This window comes from Quercus robur, chromosome 4, assembly GCF_932294415.1.
Source record: "Quercus robur chromosome 4, dhQueRobu3.1, whole genome shotgun sequence".
NCBI lineage: Eukaryota > Viridiplantae > Streptophyta > Magnoliopsida > Fagales > Fagaceae > Quercus > Quercus robur.
This window is the reverse complement of record NC_065537.1, coordinates 84,438,116-84,459,859: the sequence shown is the minus strand read 5'-3', so window position 1 is coordinate 84,459,859 and position 21,744 is coordinate 84,438,116. Positions and strand designations below refer to the sequence as shown.

At 33.0% G+C, this 21,744-nt stretch overlaps 1 protein-coding gene and 1 pseudogene across 2 annotated transcripts; both read left to right on the top strand.

The window, feature by feature from the left end:
• The first annotated feature begins 424 nt into the window (after positions 1-424).
• Positions 425-11,488, top strand: LOC126724088 (putative disease resistance protein RGA1). Of its 2 annotated transcripts, XM_050428281.1 has the most exons (8): positions 425-576; positions 1,804-1,848; positions 5,988-9,601; positions 9,694-9,799; positions 9,934-10,010; positions 10,382-10,526; positions 11,055-11,197; positions 11,295-11,488. In XM_050428281.1, exons 3-4 carry the CDS (start codon positions 6,237-6,239, stop codon positions 9,695-9,697), a joined length of 3,369 nt encoding a protein of 1,122 aa, XP_050284238.1. In that variant the 5' UTR covers positions 425-576; positions 1,804-1,848; positions 5,988-6,236; the 3' UTR covers positions 9,698-9,799; positions 9,934-10,010; positions 10,382-10,526; positions 11,055-11,197; positions 11,295-11,488. The 2 variants fall into 2 exon arrangements, with proteins under 2 accessions (XP_050284238.1, XP_050284239.1); XM_050428282.1 differs by lacking the exons at positions 11,055-11,197; positions 11,295-11,488 and adding an exon at positions 10,645-11,030.
• A 4,983-nt stretch (positions 11,489-16,471) lies between these two features.
• Positions 16,472-20,175, top strand: LOC126722806 (linoleate 13S-lipoxygenase 2-1, chloroplastic-like; annotated as a pseudogene).
• Positions 20,176-21,744: the final 1,569 nt, after the last annotated feature.

Here is a 21,744-nt window from a genome sequence, read left to right as displayed (position 1 = left end):
AATGAATTACTTTGAATTATTTGAGGGTACTATCCCTATCTCTTCTTTATTAGATTTTTTCCTTGGATGCAGAAGGAAGATTGGAGTGCATAAAGCATAATCCATTTTGTAATCTGTATTCTGTTTCTTTTTCTATGCACTTACCTTGTTAGTTATATAGGCATTTTTTACTTTACTAAGCATAATTAGGGGTAGCTTGGAGTGAGCCTTACCGTAAATATTAATTTTAAATATATATATATATATATATATTTGACTAGTTGTTGATGCACAATAAAATAGTATTTACTGTTGGACATGTTTTAAAATTTAAAAGGAAATATAATAAATTTAATTTTTGGGTAGGTGACATATGGTGCACCTGCATTGCTATTGACCAAGTTGGTGGATATGGTATTATTTTTCCTCACTACTAGACATATATTACTTTCTTCTCCTCGAATTCTACACTCTTGAATTTCTTCATCAGATCTTCATCTACATTTTTATCACTTTATGACTTTTGCCTTTCTCCTTGTTGTAACTTTCTACCAGTACTAGTGCCTCCAGTTCTCACTCTCAAATTTCTCAATACAGGTACCTTTGTTCATTTATTTTCTTTTCATTTTTTCCTTTTGAGGTTTTATTTTCTTTATCATTTTTCCCCATTATAAATGCTAGCATGCTAGGTAGCCATGCACTGAAAAAAAAAAAAAAAAAAAAAAACCTATCATAAATTCTCACATGATACTCTAATAAATTGAAAACAAGGTAACCTCTCCTCTATTTTTGCCTCATACGGACATGATTTTGCATTTTTTTTTATTATGTGAAAATCTAGCACGATTTGTTGGAATTAAAATCTTGTGAGTTATATAGTAGTAAAATTGCAATTTCTATTTATCTTAGACTCTATTATGTAATTTACAATATATATTCCGTAGAAATTTTCTACATAATTAAATAATTTAAATTTTTCACGGATTTCACTCATGAATCGTTTCCATTTAGTTTTTTTTTTTCCCTGATCTTTACTGTGTATATATATTTCTGTAATTTTCTCTCTTTGTTTTATTTTCTTCTAAATCAAATTCATTTTCTAAATTCTTTAAGTTGAAGAGTTCGGGTAGTAGAAAAAGCATTTACAGCCATTTTTTTTTTATTAAAATTTTTTTATTTTTTTATTTTTATTTTATGAAGAGAATTGTAGTGTTTTATTGTTTACGTTGAACTCTCATAGAAAAAAAACAATAATGGTTTACAATGGGTTAAGTGTTGAAATGGCATCTCGGTAAATAATGATGACATGGAAGCTTGGCCATCCTAGACTAGCAGCTTGGTCAAAAAAAATATATATATATATATATATAATATTTCATATCCTATTACTTTTATAAAAAAAAAATTTAATTTAAATTTTCGTATATTTATAAAAAAATTTATTTTAAAAATAATCTAATCCAACTCAGTTAAAAGTCCTAAAATACTATTATTTTAATTGAAATACTAATTAATTTTGTTAATGGTTTAATGCAACAAAAAGCAAAAATCGATACCATAAAAAATAAAATAAAGTTAAAAATTTTAAATTTAAAAAATCAAAATTGAGATAAGGTTGGGCAATGGCCTTTGGCTAAGCACACTGCCCAAGACAACTCAATTTCCAACCTTTCATTATTTTTTATTATTATTTTTCCTCACTACTAGACATATATTACTTTCTTCTCCATAATTTCTACACTTTTGAATTTCTTCATCATATCTTTATCTACACTTTTATCACTTTTGCCTTCCTTCTTGTAACTTCTCTGTGTTTTCTACTAGTACCAGTGCCTCCTCCAGTTCTCACTCTCAAATTTCTCAATACAGGTACCTTTGTTCATTTATTTTCTTTTCATTTTTTTCCTTTTGAGGCTTTATTTTCTTTATCATTATTTTCCCATTATAAATGCTAGCATGCTAGGTAGCCATCCATAAAAAATAAATAAATAAAAATAATCAATCATGAATTCTCACATGATACTCTAAGAATTCTATAAATCCAACTTTAAATCCTGTGGATAGGATTAATTGCTCCCTTGGATAAATCATAGAGCCAGAAGAAATCATGGACTGGAATTGAAGAGCTTAGCAATCAGATATACTAAATAAACAAGTACAATATTGCATTGTACATATTCATAATAGGCCAAAAAAGGCACGATAGATGTAAAATTTGCTATCTTCTTATCACTTTCCTTTCAAAATTATATTTTTATCGTCAAAGACAAAAACTCAATTGTAAACTCTTTCACCAGAGGAGAAAGCTAAGGGTATGTTTGGTAACTGCTTTTTCTCCTTATTTTTTGTTTTTTTTTAATTTAAAAAAAAATTTATTTTTGAGACTAAAAAACTTGTTTGGCAATCCAAAATGGACAAAAAACAAAAATTGTTTTCAAAACTCAATTTGTGAAGGAAATTGAAAACATGCAAAGGGTTATTTTCAGTTTCTAATTTTCAAAAGTTAATGAAAACACGCATTTAATTTAATGAATCTATCTCATTTAATGAGTTAGCATTAGAGTATAAATCCTAATAACAATATATTTTAGTATTTTCTATTTTTTCTTCAAAAAACTAATTTATTTTTTTTTTAATTTCAACTAACCAAACATGTTTTTGATTTTAAAAATACAAGAAAATTATTTTTTCTTTATACTTCCAAAAACAAGTTTTTGAAAATAGAAAATAAGAATTATTACCAAACATAACCTAATATTTTGTGAAAAAGGCTAATATTCATGGGCCACGTTTAAAGCCCATTAGCAATTTGACCATCAGCAAGTCCAAGTGGGCCTTGCAATTTCGAACAAGCAAGCTAGTACCAACACGGCTTTCTTTTGGTGTTTTTTTTTTTTTTTTTTGGGTCTGATTTTGATTATAGGTCCAAGTTGGGAAACTGTGCATTTTTCGTTCTTGTGTCCACAACCATGTGCATTATAGTATTATAATAAGAGTCACTGTCTTCGAAGCAATCAAAAGAGTCATGCATCAAAAATTGCTGTGAGGCAAAGTATACCCTCGAGTCAATCAAAAAATTGCAATTTTGTGCAATCATTTTTATTATTGAATGAATAATTCATCCACTACTCTGAAGTTTATCATCTAATCTAGAATTTTCTTCTCAAAAAAATCTAATCTAGAATTTCAGGATCCAAACAAATAATTCTTGTAATATGAAAATAAAATTAAAAAAATTTAAGAGCTTTGGTGGATATATTATGGCCCAACTCGGCCCCAAATCACTTATAGACCTATATACATATAGAACAAACATATTAACCTTATGTTATTCTATGGTTAGCCTACTAATCTAAGGTTAGTTAAATATTCTCTAGTATATAAACTCTTATTATATCACAAGTGCTTAATATGTAGCTGTTCAAAAGCTTTCTCACTATAGAAGTCGACTGTTAGGCCGAACTATGTAACTCTCATGTTCATCTTTGTGCGTGCTTTCTCTTTCGTGCTTCCGCTTATTAGTCAATTATCACACACAAATACAACAACCTTCACAAGTGTGGTGCATTAAAAAATTTTAAATTATTTTTATGAGTTATTCTTTTTTATTAATATTAAACTTGCTTGAGGAAACCATAGAACTTGAACATGATCCAATACTTTGGAAAATGATTTCTATATTCACATGATGAACTAAGTTACAGAGATTCTGTCATGTATATATTGAACAGAGTAAGAGGAAAAGATACAAACTAACCAACTTACAAGAAACCAATCAAAACAAACACCTATCACCTACACTAATGCTAATATAATCATAAGTAGAACGACCTGTAGCTTATCATTTTATTCATATACAAGTAGACATATAAAACGACCGTTGTTATTCACTATAATATGCATCTTCAATGCTTCAATTCTTGACTGTAACTTTTTTTTTTTTTTAACCTTTGATATCTATACATATAATAATAGGTAAAACAAAGAGAAAATCTAATTGAATTTGAAATTAAGATTCAATTATATTTTAATTTTATGCCACGTGTCTCATTTAATCTAAATTTTAAAATTTTGTGTCAAGTGAGTTAATTTAGTGTAAGTAAATTAAATATCAATTAAAGTTTAATTTTGCGCCATATATCCTATTTAATCTAAATTTTTAAATTTTTGTGCCAAATTAATTAATTTAGTGTAGAAAACGAGGAATCCAATATAATAAACCATAAAAAAAACGTAATCATATAAATGTTAAGCTATTTTAAACATAAAAATATTCAAATAAGCGGATGCAAGGGATTGAACTAGGGATCAAGTCGGCTAATAAGAACATACTGACGTTTATACCACCAGGCTATGCCTCTCTGTTCTGGCATCTTTGGATTTAATATTTTATTTATGTTTAGTTTATATTATAGTTTTTTAATTTATTTTGTTATCCCCTCTCAATCTATTATTATTTGATAATTTGATTAGAGGTTCAAGAACTATATTTTTACATGTGGCTATACAATTTATTAATTTATGTTGAAAATGATTTTATTTTAGATCATTTTTTTTTTCAAAGATTACTAAAGACCAATTTTTTTACACTTGTTTATGCTTTATTATTTTCTATTAATCTTATAAAAATGGTGAAAATTCAATTGAAAGTTGTTTAATTTTTTTAAACAAATTTCTAGTAAAATTTTGTTAATGTTTGCCATTTTAATACATTTATTTGTATTTTTTATTATTAAATTAATTATAACATCATCACGGTTTGATTTCGGTTGAACCTCAGTCCAACTTTAAAAACCTTGAATCTCTCCCTTTTTCGGTTCGTTAAAAGGTCTGGATTTGAAAACCATGAAATCAAAATCTAATTAAATTTTAAATTGAAGTATACTTTTGTGCCACGTGTCTCATCTAATTTTTAATTTTGTGTCAAGTGAATTATTAGGTGAAAAAATTAAAAGGTATACATTCAATTAGATTTTAAATTGAATTTTAATTGAACTTTAATTTTGCATCATGAGTCTCATCGAATTTATTAATTTTTGTGGCAAGTGAATTATTGGGGGCAAAAACTGAAGAGTCTAAATCTAATTATATTTCAAATCATAAAATATATATATATATAATTGTAATTATTTTTAAATGTACTCATACATATGCACTAAGTTACACACTAGTTTCAATAATAAAAAGAGCGGGTTTTGAAATCGACATTAAAAAATTATTATAACAGAATATCATTTCTAGAGTTAAATGTGAAAGATACCCTTATCCAAATTAAACAACAGTTCTTTCACATTAAATCTAGCATTTCTTGAAAAATGATTCTGTTAAGGGGATTTGGTATGATACTTGGAGATTGATGAGATTGGGACCTTTCTCAGATTCAAACAGAGAAAACCTTAGAAAAATGCACCTCCTGTGTACTAGTTATTGTGCCCAAGATAAATGCCAGCATGCTCGCAGGTAGTCACCCATCAAAAAATCCATAATGATGACTTCTCACTTGCAACGCTAAGAATCCTAGAGATTCAACTTTAATTAACTGATTGAAAGAATTTAGCATTGAAGGTACTTTAAAAAAAAAAAAAAAATACAACATTGCACCGCCGTAAGATTTTTGTCTTCCTATCAATACCTTTTGAAAATATATTTTTTGATGTAAAAACCTTTTTCAAAAGGTTTTTACCTTTTGAAAATATATTTTATTCTCAAAGACAGGTGAGGATGAATAATGCCAGCTATTTTAAGTTCACTTATGAAAAAAAAAAATCTAATAAGTGTGAAAAACTCATGTGCAAACTTTTTCAGTAAAGAAGAAAGATTATATTATGGGAAAAATGCTAGTATTATTTATAATCCCATCGGCAATTATTTCTTTCGCATGCTATGTATATTTTATTTCGTTCGCATCGTTGTATTCCACTACATTAATATTGTATTATTATACTAAGGGCTTACTGTCATCGATGCACTCAAACAGCTTGTGCCAACACGGTTTTCTTTTGGTGTAGTGGTGGGGAGCTATTATTATACAAATTGGGGAACTGTGCATTTTTCGTTCTTGTGTTCCACAACCACGTTCATTATAGTATTATACTAAGACCTCACTGTCTTCGAAGCAGTCAAAAGAGTCAAACCGCAAACTCCATCCCTTATCACAGATCACAGATCCTACTGTTCTTACTTTTACTCTTACCTTCCAGTGCTCAGTTCTCACAAAGACAGCATTAGCATTCATTCAATTCTCTCTAATTCAAGAAATGGCGGAAGGAGCTCTGCTCGACGTTGCCAAGGGAATCATCGGGATAGCGGGCAAACTAGCACTCCAAGAGGTTGCGCTCATCTGGGGTGTAAAAGACGAGATCAACAAACTCAAGGAGACAGTTTCCACAATCAGTGCTGTGCTTTTGGATGCAGAGGCGAAGCAACACGACAGTGAAGAGATCAAACTGTGGCTGAAAACGCTTAAGGATGCGATGTGTGATGCAGATGACTTGCTGGATGAAATCTCCACTGAGGCCTTGCGACGGGAAGTGATGACCCGGGACAAGAAGGCCAAAGAGGTACGCATCTTCTTTTCCAAATCTAACCAGCTTGCATATGGTGTTAGAATGGGTCATAAGGTTAAGGAGATGAGGGAGAGGCTAGTTGCTATAGCTGCGGACAGGCAGTTTCACTTGGATGAACGTCGTGAGGAGATACAAGTCAGGAATGAGTCAAGACGGCAGACTCATTCCCTTGCAAGTGCTGAAGATGTTATTGGGAGGGAGGAGGATAAGAAGGCCATCATTGGATCTCTGTTGGATCCCAATGTTAAGGAGAATGTTTCTGTCCTTCCGATAGTTGGTATCGGAGGACTAGGAAAGACCACAGTTGCTCAACTTGTCTTCAATGATAAAGAACTCAAAGACCATTTTGAGCCAAAAGTGTGGGTGTGTGTCTCTGAGAATTTTGATGTGAAAATAATTGTTCAGAAAATCTTGGAGTGTGTAAAAAATGGGAAACTAGCAAAAGACCTTGAAATGAACACGTTAGTCAATGATGTTCATAAAGAAATTAATGGAAAAAGATACTTGATTGTGTTGGATGATGTGTGGAATGAGGAGCGTGAAAAATGGTTTAGTTTGAAAAAAATTTTGATGGGTGGCGCAAGAGGCAGTAGAATAGTTGTGACTACACGTAGTCAAATAGTGGCAAAGATTTCACAGCCTATTCAACCACATGTGTTACAGGGTTTAGATAAACAACATGCTTGGTCTTTATTTATGAAGATAGCGTTCAACGAGGGGCAAGAACCGAAGAATGCAAGTTTTGTAAATATTGTGGAGGAGATTTTGAAGAAATGTGCGGGGATTCCGCTTGCTATAAGAACAATAGGAGGTCTGGTAAATTCTAAAGAATTCACAATAGAGTGGTTATCATTCATAAACAAAGAACTTTCAAAAATACCTCAGAATGAAGATGACATTTTACCAACACTAAAGTTGAGTTACAATCATCTCCCGTCACACTTGAAGCAATGCTTTGCTTACTGTAGTCTATTTCCAAAGGATTTAGAGATTAACAAGTCAAGTTTGATTAATATGTGGATGGCGCAAGGGTTCATCACGTTGTATGACGAAAAACAATGTTCAAAAGATGTTGGTCATGAGTATTTTATGGATTTGCTTTGGAGATCATTCTTTCAAGAAGTTGAAAAAGATGAACTTGGCAATATTTCAAAATTCAAAATACATGACCTCATGCATGATATAGCAATACAAGTAACGGGATCAGAGAGCACCACTATTTATTCAAAAGAGAAAGACATTGACGAGAAAACTCGGCATGTGTCATTTGGGGATATATTGCACTCATCATCGGATATTCCAATCTCATTATCCAAAGCAAGAAGGATAAGAACATTTCTTTTGCCATGTCAACCATGTCAACCAGACCGAGGGTATGAAACCATGAAATCAAATGATTCAATTTCTAGTGAAATTATTGCAAGTTTTAAGTTCATACGCTTGTTGGATATGCATGACATGGGGATTAAAACAATTCCAAGTTCTATCAAAAAGTTGAAGCATCTAAGATATCTTGATCTTTCTTGGAATGGAGGTATTGTGATACTTCCTAATTCTATTGTCAAGTTGTACAATTTGCAAACACTTAAACTCTCTTACTGTGTTAGTCTTAAAGAGTTGCCAAGAAATATTAACAAATTAGTCAACCTCAGGTTTCTTGAGATTGATGGGTGTTTGGAGTTGACTCATATGCCCAATGGACTGGGCCAATTGACTAATCTACAAACGTTGTCAAAATTTGTGATGAGTGAGGGTAGCATCGATTCAGTGCCTAAGGATAGCGGTGGATTGAAGGAACTTACCAGGCTAAATGAGCTAAGAGGAAATCTATCAATTGAAAATCTCAAACACGGAAAAGATGCCGCATTAGAGTATAAGGATGCAAATTTGAAAGAGAAACAACGTCTTGATAAGTTGGACTTAAATTGGGTATACGAAGACATTGATGAGACAGGTGCCGATTATGATTACATGTCATTGGAAGCCTTGCAACCACATATAAATCTCAAAGCATTGAGTTTAGAGCGGTACGGGGGAGTGAGATTTCCACGTTGGTTTCTGTCCCTCAGAAATCTTGTCCAATTTAAATTAGATTCATGTAATAACTGCCAATATCTTCCACCGTTGGACCAATTTCCTTCTCTCAAAATTATTTATTTGGGCGGATTGGATTGTTTAGAGCACATATCAGATTCAGAGAGAGGTAACAGTGATTCTTTATTCTACCCATCTTTGGAGACACTCGATATTTGGAATTGCCCTAATTTAAAGGGATGGTGGCGGGGAAGGAGGGATTCTCTTCCTTCATTTCCTCGTCTTTCCAACTTAGAAATTTTTAGATGCCCTCAGATGACTTCCTTTCCTTTGTTTCCATATCTCGAAAGATTGAGGCTAATTAATTGTAAGTGTAGCTTGAAGCAGTCATGGGAGAGGATGATGATAAACAACAAGACTTCTTCAGGGAATCTACCATCAATTGCTTATTCTTCTTCTTCTTCTACAATTGTTGCCCCTCTCTCCAAATTAAGCTACATTGAAATAAAGAACACGGAAGAAGCTTTGCCAGAGGAGTGCCTACAAAATCTCATTTCTCTCCGTACTCTACAGCTAGACAACTGTCCTCTTCCTCAAGGCATTCGATATCTTACGGCACTTCAAAGTCTGGAAGTTAGGTACTCTGAGGTGGTTGATTTATCCAATGATTGGGATGAGATGGAATGGCAAGGACTTACGACCCTTCTCTCTTTGGATTTCTGTTTACTTCCGAAGTTGGTCTCTTTCCCAATGGGGCTTCAATATCTCAGCTCTCTACAAAATCTTAGAATTTGGTATTGTCGTAATTTGATAGCCATACCGGAGTGGATCAGCAAACTTATATCTCTTCAGAATCTTTCAATTTGGGATCGCCCTAAATTGGAATCATTGCCAGAAGGATTCGGTGCCCTGAATTTGCAAACACTATACATTGGAGGATGTCCCATCTTATGGAAAAGATGCAAGAGGCAAATCGGGGAAGATTGGCATAAAATTTCTCACATTCCCAATTTGGAAGTCAGGTATATAAAAGTCTACCATTTTACTCCCAACCTTCAATTAAAAAACAAAAAAAAATCCAAAAGCCCAATTGCTTAAGGTGATTAAATTTCAGATGAAGAAGAGCCAAATGAAGAAGCAAAGGAACCTGCTCGTCAGAATTGGGACTTAATTAAAGCTTTTGGGTGCTGCAATTGTTCAACTCAGCAACTCACTCACTGGTACTATCTCCTTTCCTTTGTTTATCTGCTAATAATTTTCTCATAGATTAATTTCTTAGATTTTATTAAATTCCATCTTTGGATTTTCAACCGGGTTGATGTGGTGAAGTATTTGATTTCCCATTGTGTAACAGAGTCAAAATTGGCAAAAGGTAATATTACTAGGAGAATTGACAGATACTCATGCCGTAGGAATCAGCTCATTGTACAGGTATACTGTTGCTTCAGTTCCATTTTATATAAAGCCTCCAATTTGCTGTTCTACAGATTATCTCACGTATCACAATTTATTATCTAAGTTAAATCACCATCGGATCATGCTTTATAATAAAATATAATTTTCAAGCATCATGGTTTTATTTTGAAAAATTGCTTGATATTTAGAAGGAAAATGTTACTGGTTGTTACCAAAGCAACGAACTATCTAAATTTTCTCACTTTGTTGATTTTAATATTGTTAGTTGGTTTGAGCTATAAAAAAACGAAAAAAAGAAAAAGAAATCTTCCACTGACATGTTTTATAAAACCAAATATACTTTATAGAGATCAGGTGCCTATTAATTATTGTTGTTGTGATTACAGAAATATTGCAATCAAGACGGTTCCTTTTTTTTGAAGCTATTTTTTCCCCGGATAGTAACAGTAGAACTTGATGCATCATTTTAATGCGAGTGCTTAAGGCTTTTCTCATGTGCTTTAGGCTTACTCAAGTGAATCATCAATGGAGGTAATGTATATACAATATTCTACCTCCCTCTCCAGTGTTCTCTGTCCTTATTTCTGTTGTTGCTTCTTTCACATCTTCACTATGTAAGTGTATAATTTTTGCGTGTCCTTTTTTTTAGTTCTAAATATCCAAAGATACTTCCCATAGTAATGTGGGAGCTGTTTCACCAGTTCGTGTAGCAAACGAGATATGCATGCATCATAGTGCTTCTTTTAAGACATTTTAGCTTTATCTTTTGAATGGGAAAGGGAGAGGAAGAGGAGGAATTTAATTCCTATGAACTATAATAACATGGAACACATGATTGGAAACTACTTTGCATATCTTTTCTCACTTATTTGAAAAATGTCAGAGGAACTAGGTCAAGAGTGCATTAACCAGCTCACATCCCAGAGATTCAAATTTCTTTTGGAAGGATTTAGCTCAAGTTTCTCATATCCCTCCAAATTTCTCAAGTACTTATTTTATCAGTAAAGAATTTGTCAGATACTAATCTTGTTCTCTCTTAACTTTGCCCTTTGGTTTCAGGTTGGTGAGTTTATCATTTATTGGCTTTATATGCAAAAACCTGAGGAGAATTGGATGCTAATGCAGGCAAGAATTTAAGAGTGCGTGTTTTTTTTCCAAACTAGCCTATACGAGGTTTACACAGAAACTAGGAGAAAATAATGGTAACTATCTCATACCTTACCAAATTAAATCTTTCCTCATAGGTTTGGCTTCAATGTTTGAGTTTTTTATTTTTATTTTTTCCTTGCAAAATGATAGGCAACAATGACAACAAAGTTTTAGTTCCAAATTTTGAGGTTAGCTAAGGATCCTCATTTCCTCTCAAAACTTTTTCCTTTTTTGCAATATCATAGAAAACTTATTACTTCACTCACTTATTCACTTTTTTATTTCTCAAACTTTTGACTGATAGGTTACTGGATGAAAGCTATGGCTTGGTGTTACTACTGAAAGTATTCCCTGCTTTTTAAGGATAGCTTAATTTCATCTTTGGATTAATTTCTTAAGGTTGCTTTGCATACCATGGAGTTATTTTAGAGATATGGCACCTGTGAAATATCACATAAATCTAGCACCTTGTTGGAATTTTTTGTCTAGTGCTCTGTCCGTTAGGTTCAGGCTTGCTGGTGTATTAGTATTGCTGTTGTAAAGTGTCATTTTTTTGTTGTCCTGAGTTGTAACTGTCTTAGTGCTCTGTATGCTGGTTCAGACTTGCTGTGTTATTTGTGCTTCTGGTTTTCAGCTTGGTTTCAATGAAATTTCTGCCTGATTATCCAAAAATAAAATAAAATCTAGCACCTTCTATTCTCAAGAACAGGAGTTCCTAACTAGTCTAATGGCTTTTAAATTGAATACTAGACAACAACAGCTATCAGACAGAGTAGAACAAATGATTTTATATCCAATTATTTTAGTCCTTTTTTGCAATGTGGTTGAAAACTTATTATTCACTTTTTTATTTCTCAAATTTTGGTCTGATTGGTTATCATGGATAAAAGCTATAGCTTGGTGTTACCACTCAAAGTTTTTCCTGATTTTCATGGTGAATGATTCTTGGACTTCTCAACAAGGGTTGCTTGGAGAGTTCCATTACTTAATAAAATCAGCATTCCTTTCATCTTTGGATCAATTTCTTAAGGTTGCTTAGCATACCAAGGAGTTATATTAGAGATATGGCACCTGTGAAATATCACATGAATCTAGCACCTTGTTGGAATTTTTTGTTTACTTCTCTGTCTGATAGGTTCAGACTTGCTGTTATATTTGTATTGCTATTGTAAAGTGTCATTCTTTTGTTGCCCTGAGTTGTTATTGTCTTAGTGCTCTGTCCGCTTGTTCAGACTTGCTTTTGTATTTGTGTTGCTGGTTTTCAGCTTGGTTTCAATGAAATTTCTAAATGATTATCAATAACAAATAAAATTTAGCACCTTATGTTCTTAAGAACAGGAGTTCCTAACTTGTTTAATGGCTTTTAAATTGAATACTAGACAAGAGCAGCTATCAGACAGAAGAGAACAAATGATTTTATTTTCAACAATTTGAGTTCCAAAGTAAAATTATAAGGTCTTTACACAAATTGGACCCTTTTCTTTATTTTTCATAAAAAATTCCTGTTATGTTATATAAGTATATTCTTTTCTGGGCAGAAGGTGTCTTTCAAGGTGAAGGCGAGATTGTTTACCTAATTTAGAAAGATCAATGCTTTTAAACATGAACGTCCTCTCTTTGTGGTCGTGGGATGTTGGAATGGATACCAAGGCTTATTTGAATTTGACTGAACTCACTGGTATTATCTCATTTCCATTTTTTTACCCTTTCGCATATTAAGACAAAATACATGGGACTTTTCCTTCATCGTTTTCTTCTTTCTAATAGATTGCATCTTTGTATCTCAAATTGTGTTGATGAGATGTGTATTTGATGTGCTTCAACTATTGTTTAAACGAAGTAAAATTTGGCTCAAGGTCATATTGCAGGGAGAATTAAATCTTGCATCCATGCTGCCGGAATTAGTTCATTGCATAGGAATTTTGCTGGTTCAAATCTTTTTTACACCCAACCTTCAAGTAAAAAAAAATCCAAAGCCAATTCTTCTCCATGCTTTGTTCTCTCTAAACGTCTATATTTTTTCTTGGTGATTAAATTTCAGATGAAGAAGAAGCAAAGAAACCTGCTCATAAGAATTGAGACTTAATTAAAGCTTATGGGTGCTGCAATTGTTTAACAACTCAACAACTCACTCACTGGTAATATCACCTTTCTTTTCCTTTCCTTTTCCCCCAATAGCTGCTCATAATATTCTCATTCTTTAACTTATATCTTTGCATGTTTAGGAAAAAAAATAATGTGAGCTTTCTTTCATCTAATTTCTTACATTTCAAAAAATTCCATCTTTTTATTTTCAACCGGGTTAATTTGGTGATGTATCTGATGTGCTTCATTACCCATTGTGTAAACAAAGTCAAAATTGGCACAATGTAATATTACTAGGAGAATTGAATTGGGTAACGATGCCGTAGGAATCAGCTCATTGTACAGGTATTTTGTTGCTACAAATCCTTTTCATATATATAAGCTTCCAATTTTCTGTTATGTCTACAAATAATGCCATTTATCACAAGTTGTTATCTAAGTTAAATCACTATGACATCATGCTTTATAATAAAATATAATTTTCAAGCATCATGGTTTTATATGTTACCGAAACATCAAACTATCTAAAGTTTTATCAGTTTGTTGACTTTAATATTGTTGGTTGGTTTGAGCTAAAAAAACAAGAATTCAACCACTGACCTATTTTATAACACCAAATATACTTTATAGAGATCAAGCACCTATCCATTTTTATTATTGTCATTACAGACTAAATACTGTAGTCGAGACAAATCCTTGTTTATTTTTATAAAGCTATTTTTTCTACTGATAGTAACAGTAAAACCTGATGCATCATTTTAATGCGGGTGCTGCAGGCTTTTATCATGTACATTTATATAGCCAGCTTTCTACAACAATATGCGGCTTTCTCAAGTGATTTATCAATGAAGGTAACTCACATACAATATCCTAACCTCTCTCTCAAGTGTCCTTTGTCCTTATTTCTTTTGGTTCTTCTTTCACATCTTCAATATGTGAGTGTAATTGATGATTGTTGTAATTTGTTCCTGTCCATTTACATACTAACATCAATTCTTGTTTTAATGTATTTCACATGCATCAGCACAAGACAAGAAGTGGAGAGTAAATATAGGGCCCCATGTATAGGTGATGTAGTGCTTTTAATCTCAAAGTACATTGAGATACAGGGATGATTGCTTTCATATAGTCTGCATATAGCCTCAGGACTCCTGTGAAAGGTAAGCCTACTTATCTAAAATCGTAATGGTCTAACTACTGCTTTTGTATATTTTGGTATTTTAGATTTGCAACTTTTACTTCTCCTGTGTGAGTCTGTTTCTAGGTATAATTTTTGTATGTCCTTTATTTTTTCCCTCTAAATATCCAATGATACTTCCCCTAGTAATGCCAGAGCTGTTTCACTAGTTCGTATAGCAAACGAGATATGCTTGCTTGCATCATAGTGCTTCTTTTAAGACATTTTACCTTTATCTATTGAATGGGAAAGGGGGAGGAAGATGAGGAATTTAATTCTTGTGAACCAAAATAATATGAAACATAAGATTGGAAACTAATTTTTGTATCTTTTATCACTTATTTGAAGAATGCAGGAGGAAATTGGTTATGAGTTCATTAACCTGCTCACATGAGTACAACTGTACTTTTATTCACTTTTAGTAATCAGTAATTCAACACATAGTTGATTGTTTCAAAGTGAAATATAAAATAATAATAATAATAATAAAATTAAAAAAAAGTAAATGATGACATGTGTTATCTAGTATGGATTAATTTGCAGAACTTAGCATCTCATGAATCTCGATTAGAACATTGTTTTCTTAAGTTGGTAATTCCTTCGTAAATCTGCAGCTTGCGTTATAATCAAATGCCAAGGATACAGCTTATGAGAAAGAATGTAACATGAGATGTTGGTCAATTAATGCAGGTCAACAAAAGCAAATGAAGTTTTTCAAACAAATTTGTGGAATCCAAGTTCCTGTGCTAGATGATGAAAATTTTTCTATGAGAATATTGGTGAGTGAGAATCTTTATCATTTTAGAGCTGAATCAGGAAACTTGTGTTGAAGAGCTTAATATTATTCACTTTTGAATTGGTTGAAAAAAAAAAAAAAAAAAAAAAAAAACCAGTATCCTCAGAAACTGAAAATTTTGGGTTCCATGAGTAAACTATGTTTCATAGATATATTTGCAGCCAAGTCTAGACTGAATGTTAAAAGAGAGAAAAACTGAATTGATATTCACAGTACAATGCCATCATCAAAAAGTAATAACAAGGAACCTAGACTAACCCCATTTTGATCCTAGTAGCACTGAGTAACTTGTCTTATAGGTAGAGATAACTTGACCTACAACTATAGACTTAAAAAAACCATGGGCTGTAATATGTTTGGGCTCAAGGGCCCTAATATAACTAACACATAATACAGAAAATTAAGAATGTTATGATGAAATTACAGTACACAAACATAACACTTTGTTTTACTTTGGGTTCTTGATGCTAAATCAGGTTGACTGTTCGATTGTGGAAAGTTTTGCTCAAGGAGGGAGGACGGTGATCACATTAAGGGTTTATCCAACTGAAGCAATTGACTGGAGTTGTTCCGCATGAGCTCTTGAAGCCATTCTCAAAGCCAGGGGTGATTGGTGGGAGAGTTGCTAAGAGCATATCCATCTAATCCAATGGTGATAGTATAATTTTTCAAATAAAGTAGTCGCAAACACACACGATACGTGGAAATAAATAATATTTTGTAATTATAATATAATGTATAATTTGTTCTCTAAAATTTGTTGAAAATTATTTGTTCTTCCTTAAAATTAAAAAAATTTCTATTCAGTCCAATTAGGAAAAAGCTAACATAAGAAACGAAATTCATACATTAGTTTCATGAATTCTGTTTGCTTTAATAGCATTTTTTTTTATCAATTAGATAACGATAAGACCTTTTGAACCATTTTAAAATATGAAGATGATTCTAGAATATATGTCAAAAGTTGAGGAAAAAATATAGAATTTAACCAGGAAAAAAAAAGACCTGCTTTTCTTTGAGTATTTAAGTACTTGATCTCAAATATGTTACTTATTATATGTGACATTGTCCTTGTATGCAGTCTGAAAATTCTAGTTTTAACTTTATGCCAGCAAAATACATTAATAGAGTGCCACACGTTTTTTAAGAGTAAGAAGTACAAGACATCTTATTGTGTCTAGTTGAAATTTGAAAAAGAATTGGAATGTGATATGTTGTAGAATGTAGCTTTAAACAGAGTAGTTCCTGAATAAAAAGCTATAATGATTAATGGTTATGATCATGTACAATTTGATTGTATTATACAACTATGTTATCTGAGATTGTATAAGATGAAGAACAGTGGCAACTACGTAAGATCATCAATAACTGAAGCTTTGTGACTCTTCATTATTTTGACAATGTAGACCCTTTGTCGGAACAAAGAAGCAGCAGTGTATATGTGCCTAGGGACGAGGCATTCTCAGAGGTGAAGCAGTTGACATTTTCAGTGAAGACCCTAAAATCTGTGATGCATGCACTGCGGCCTCAGCTTGAGATATCACTTCTTGACCCCCACTTGGGATTTCCACACTTCACTGCCATAGACTCACTATTTTGTGAAGGACTCACATTGCCTAAGCCGACAAATGCCAGCTTCTTTCAGTCAATACTACCAAGGCTAGTGAAGGCTGTAACTGATACTCAAGAGAATCTTTTGCTTTTTGGGACCCCTGCATTCATTGATAGTACACATCCTGTTCTCTTTGTATGACTTTCACTCTCTCTATCTTTGTCTCTGTCTGGCTCTCATTTGTATACATGAATCTTCTTTTGCAGGAGATAAGTTTGCTTGGTTCAGGGATGAAGAATTTTCTAGGCAAACTCTAGCTGGTCTTAACCCATATAGCATACAACTAGTTACGGTATGCATTTTTCACTACATAGGCAGTTCATGCTAAACACTAGTTTCATCTTCATGATTTGAATTTTGTTAGAGAGAGAGAAAGAAAAAGTCATAATTAATGTTGTGTGGCCTAATGGCCTATGCTCACAACAGAAAATCCTTGACGACCACATCTTTGTTATTTGAATTATTGTACTACAATGAACCCAATGTAAGATACATGCAGTAGATAACACTAGGCTAACCTTAGGGTTGTAGTATTTGTGTGATTATGATTAGTTTGCTTGCAGTAAAAGTACATAGGTACATTACATAGACCTCAAATGAGTTTAGGTCTCTTGAGCCATAATATTTTCAACATTCAAAACGAAAGAAATATGTTCAATTTGCAATTTTACTATGTATCAAATGGCTAAATATCTGAGTTATTCAGTGGAAAAATTTGTATATAATCTTAAATGGCATTAAAATTTGTGAGTTATGTCATGCAGGATTGACCCATGAAGAGTAAGCTTGATCCTAAGATCTATGGACTGCCTGAAACTTTGATTACAACAGAACTAGTGGAACGAGGGATCAGAGGCATTATGACTGTTAATGAGGTTACATATGTACTCATAATTAGATGTCAATCTCCCTATGTTCCTTTCCTTTTGATGCTAATACTCCACGCAAAGTGTGCCTATGAATTTGCCTCTCTTTGTACAGTTACAATTGCTACTTGTCCGAATAGTTATTTTCAACATTTGCATCTCTTTAAAAATATTTAATCTAAATATGCTTTCCATCAAATGCAAAGTGTGCAGATAGGCATACATGTAATAAAAACTAAAAGATAAAATTTTTATTACATGGGAAATCTTGAGAAGCAAAAAGTGCTCCCATCATTGCATAGCATGTTTTACCTGAAATTTCCAATGATTATCTAACTGTATCATCTTGCACTTACCTCTCTTCATAGGCAATCCACCCGAATGGTTGATGAATGAGTCCTCTAATTTCCATGGTTGCAGGCCTTGAAAAGTAAGAGGCTATTTGTGTTGGATTATCATGATCTGTTACTATCTTATGTGAACAAAGTATGAGAGGTAGAAGGGACTACATTGTATGGTTCAAGGGCGTTGTTCTTCCTTACTAAGGATGGCATACTAAGGCCTGTTGCCATTGAACTCACCCGGCCTCCAACTGGTGACAAACCCCAATGGAAGCAGGTTTTTACCCCAACGTGGGATGCCACAGGTTGCTGGCTGTAGAGGCTGGCTAAAGCTCATTTTTGTGCTCATGACATTGGTTATCACCAGCTTGTCATTCACTGGTGAGCACTATGCAAACATGAACTCAAATCACAATAAATTGGCATTGCAATCAACTTCTTCTGTGACTGAGTTTGGACAACCCTGAAACTATGGTTAAAGAATTTCCCTTGATATCATGCTAGTTGTCTACTTGGGCTCAGACAAATCACAATTGTTATCCTTTATTTTTGGGATACTTTCTTTGTACTTTTGTAGGCTGAGGACTCACTGCTGTACAGAGCCATACATTATTGCAGCTAACCAACAATTAAGTGCAATGCATTCAATTTACAGACTTTTACTGTTTTACATCCTCATTTCAGATGCACAATGGAAATCAATGCTCTTGCTCGAGAGAGCCTCATTAATGCAGGTGGGATAATTGAAAGCGCCTTCTCACTGGCTAAATACTCCATTGAATTCAGTTCTGCTGCTTTCAACCAGCTCTGGCTGTTTGACATGGAAGCTTTGCCAGCAGATTTGATTAGAAGGTATTGCAGATGATCAAAATAATATAAGATTGTTCTAGTTTTATTCATGGTTCCTATAAGGCATAATCAGATGAAAAGTTATCTGTGGTTATACTTAGGTTGCTACTTTTTCACTCAGCAGTTTCTTAACTTCTTGATACTCAATGAATTGTCAAGCTTGCAAATTACTTTGCATAACACCCTCAATGAAATTTCAAAACAGTATTGTTGATCAACTTTCAGGGGGAATGGTGCCCCTGACTAGAATGGTGAAAAAGAATACACGTGATCGATAATGACTAGACTGTTGAAGTTCCATGGCTGATCCCAAAATTTGGGGACTAAGGCTTGGTTTTGCTGTTTTTTCAGGGGAATGGCAGTTGAGGATCCAACAGCTGAGCATGGCCTGAGGTTAACCATCGAAGACTACCCTTTTGCCAATGATGGTCTAATCCTTTGGGATGCCATTAAGCAATGGGCAAGTGATTATGTGAACCACTACTACCCTGAACCATCTCTTGTTCAGTCTGATGGGGAGCTTCAAGCTTGGTGGACAGAAGTTAGAACAAAAGGCCATGCAGACAAGAAGGATGAGCCATGGTGGCCTGTCCTGAAAACACCAGAAAATCTAATTCATATTTTAACAACCATAATCTGGGTAGCTGCTGGGCACCATGCAGCTGTGAACTTTGGGCAGTATATTTTTGCTGGTTACTTCCCTAACCGGCCTTCTATAGCTCGAACCAACATGCCAGCTGAGAATCCATCTGATGAAGAATTCAAGAACTTTTTGAAAAAACCAGAAGTTGAACTGTTGAAATGCTTCCCTTCACAGATTCAAGCAACCAAGGTGATGGCTGTTTTGGATGTTCTATCAATTCACTCACCAGATGAGGAGTATCTTGGTGAGAATATGGAACCATCTTGGGAAGAAAATCCTGTCATAAAAGCTGCATCTGAACAGTTTAGTGGCAGACTGAAGGAGCTTGAGGGAATCATTGATGAGAGGAACACCAATTTGAAACTGAAGAATAGAGTAGGCGCTGGAGTTGTACCATATGAGCTCTTGAAGCCATTCTCAAAGCCAGGGGTCACTGGTAGGGGGGTTCCTAATAGCATGTGATTTTCTTGGTCTTGGATAAGATGGTTAAAACTTAAAATGCTATTAGTTCAATTCCAATCAGATCTAATTTAATTTTTGGTCACCACAATAATTGTAGTCAAAACCATAAGTTCTACTGTGAAAAGTCCTCCCATGTCTCAAAAGATACTACACGTGCAAAAATTTTGCAAGAAATGAACATGAATGAAATTTGAGCAGTATGCTTTGAAGTGAAATCCATGGACCTCACATCTAGTACAAGGAAATTTGTACCTATCTGGATGATAAATCATTTGGCATTCATTCTTGGTTGGTAGGCTCTTCAAATCTCCACATTGCAGAGGATTTTTTTTTTTTTTTTTTTTTTAAATTTTTTTAAAATGAAACTTTGCTATTATTTTAATGTAGCATATTGCTTTAAAAAGTAAGTCTATTGTTGCCATAAAGGGAGCATCATATCCCATAAGTGGACCAAAATAGACCAAACAAACCGAAGTAGACTGAAATGGACCAAAATGCTACATGATGTGGCTCAACAAGAGCATAACAGCAATAAATGCTACACTTCAGCTTTTAGATATACTAGCGTATGACCCGCGCAATGCGCAGGATCATTTTATGAGTTAAGAAAAAATCAACTTAATATATTATACTTAATGTGATGGTAAAATATGGAAGGGGGTGTATGGTTAGTTGTTCAGATAATGATGCTAATGTGCAAGTGTTCTTCTAAAAGACAAACATAACCTGAAATCAACACATGATTTGGAAAACATGTTAATTGAAATCTCATAAGTTATAATTAATTGGTTTAAGGTTTTTTTAAAGGCTATGGGTTCGAGAGAATATAGTTATTGAAGTATGAAATAAGTAGAAGAGAAATTTGGCTAATAAAATCATTCTATAAAGAAAAAATTTGTTGCGAAGTATATAAGATACGTTATCAATATGTTTGTTCATTATTTTAAAATGCAATAATTAACCCAAAAAATTCCATAATTCCATTTGCAAAAAAATTATTATTACTATACATTCTAAAGTATGCATGTTGAAATTTGGATATGAACACATAGATTTGCATGATCAATAAAGATTTTCCTCTTGTATTAAAAGTTGTCCTAACAACATTTATTTTAAACTTAATCTTTTCCCTTGATATCTCTATCACATAGGATTAAAAATTCTTGAGTTAGCTAGCATTCATTATTCCTAGAATTGGTCCAATATTTTCCAACAGCTTCACTCTCAATCATCACAACCCAAATTACACATCTAATCTATGTCACAATTACTTGGAGCCAAACAAATTAACCTTCAATGCAATATAATCGCAATCATGTTGAAATAGTCTTTGAAGGCAAGAGTTATGAAATAAAACTTGAACATAATTAAATCAATGAGTTTAGCATACATCAAGAGTGTCATATTTTTAATTTTTTATGCCATGCTAAACTCATATTCACCACCAACCCCACTGCAATGTTTTTGCATAGGTGCAGCATAAAATCTTGTACCTTGAAAAATTACAAAACCCAGTACTAAATCTCCATATCATATCATTTTTTTTTTTTTTTTTTTTTTTTTTTTTTGCATTCTATTAGAAGTAGAGAGAGACTCAACATATCTTGTCATATGCAGAAGAATTGCACAATAAAAAATACGAATAATTTTTACCTTTAACCTTACAAATAATTAAAAAAAAAAAATTTATTAATCAAATGTATTATACTATCTAAAAAGGAAAAAAAAAAAAGAAAAAAGAAAAAAAAAATGACTCATTTCACATCTCT

Coding starts and splice junctions, on each gene's coding strand:
- LOC126724088 (XM_050428281.1), top strand. CDS start 6,237: ATGGCGGAAGGAGCTCTGCTCGACGTTGCCAAGGGAATCATCGGGATA.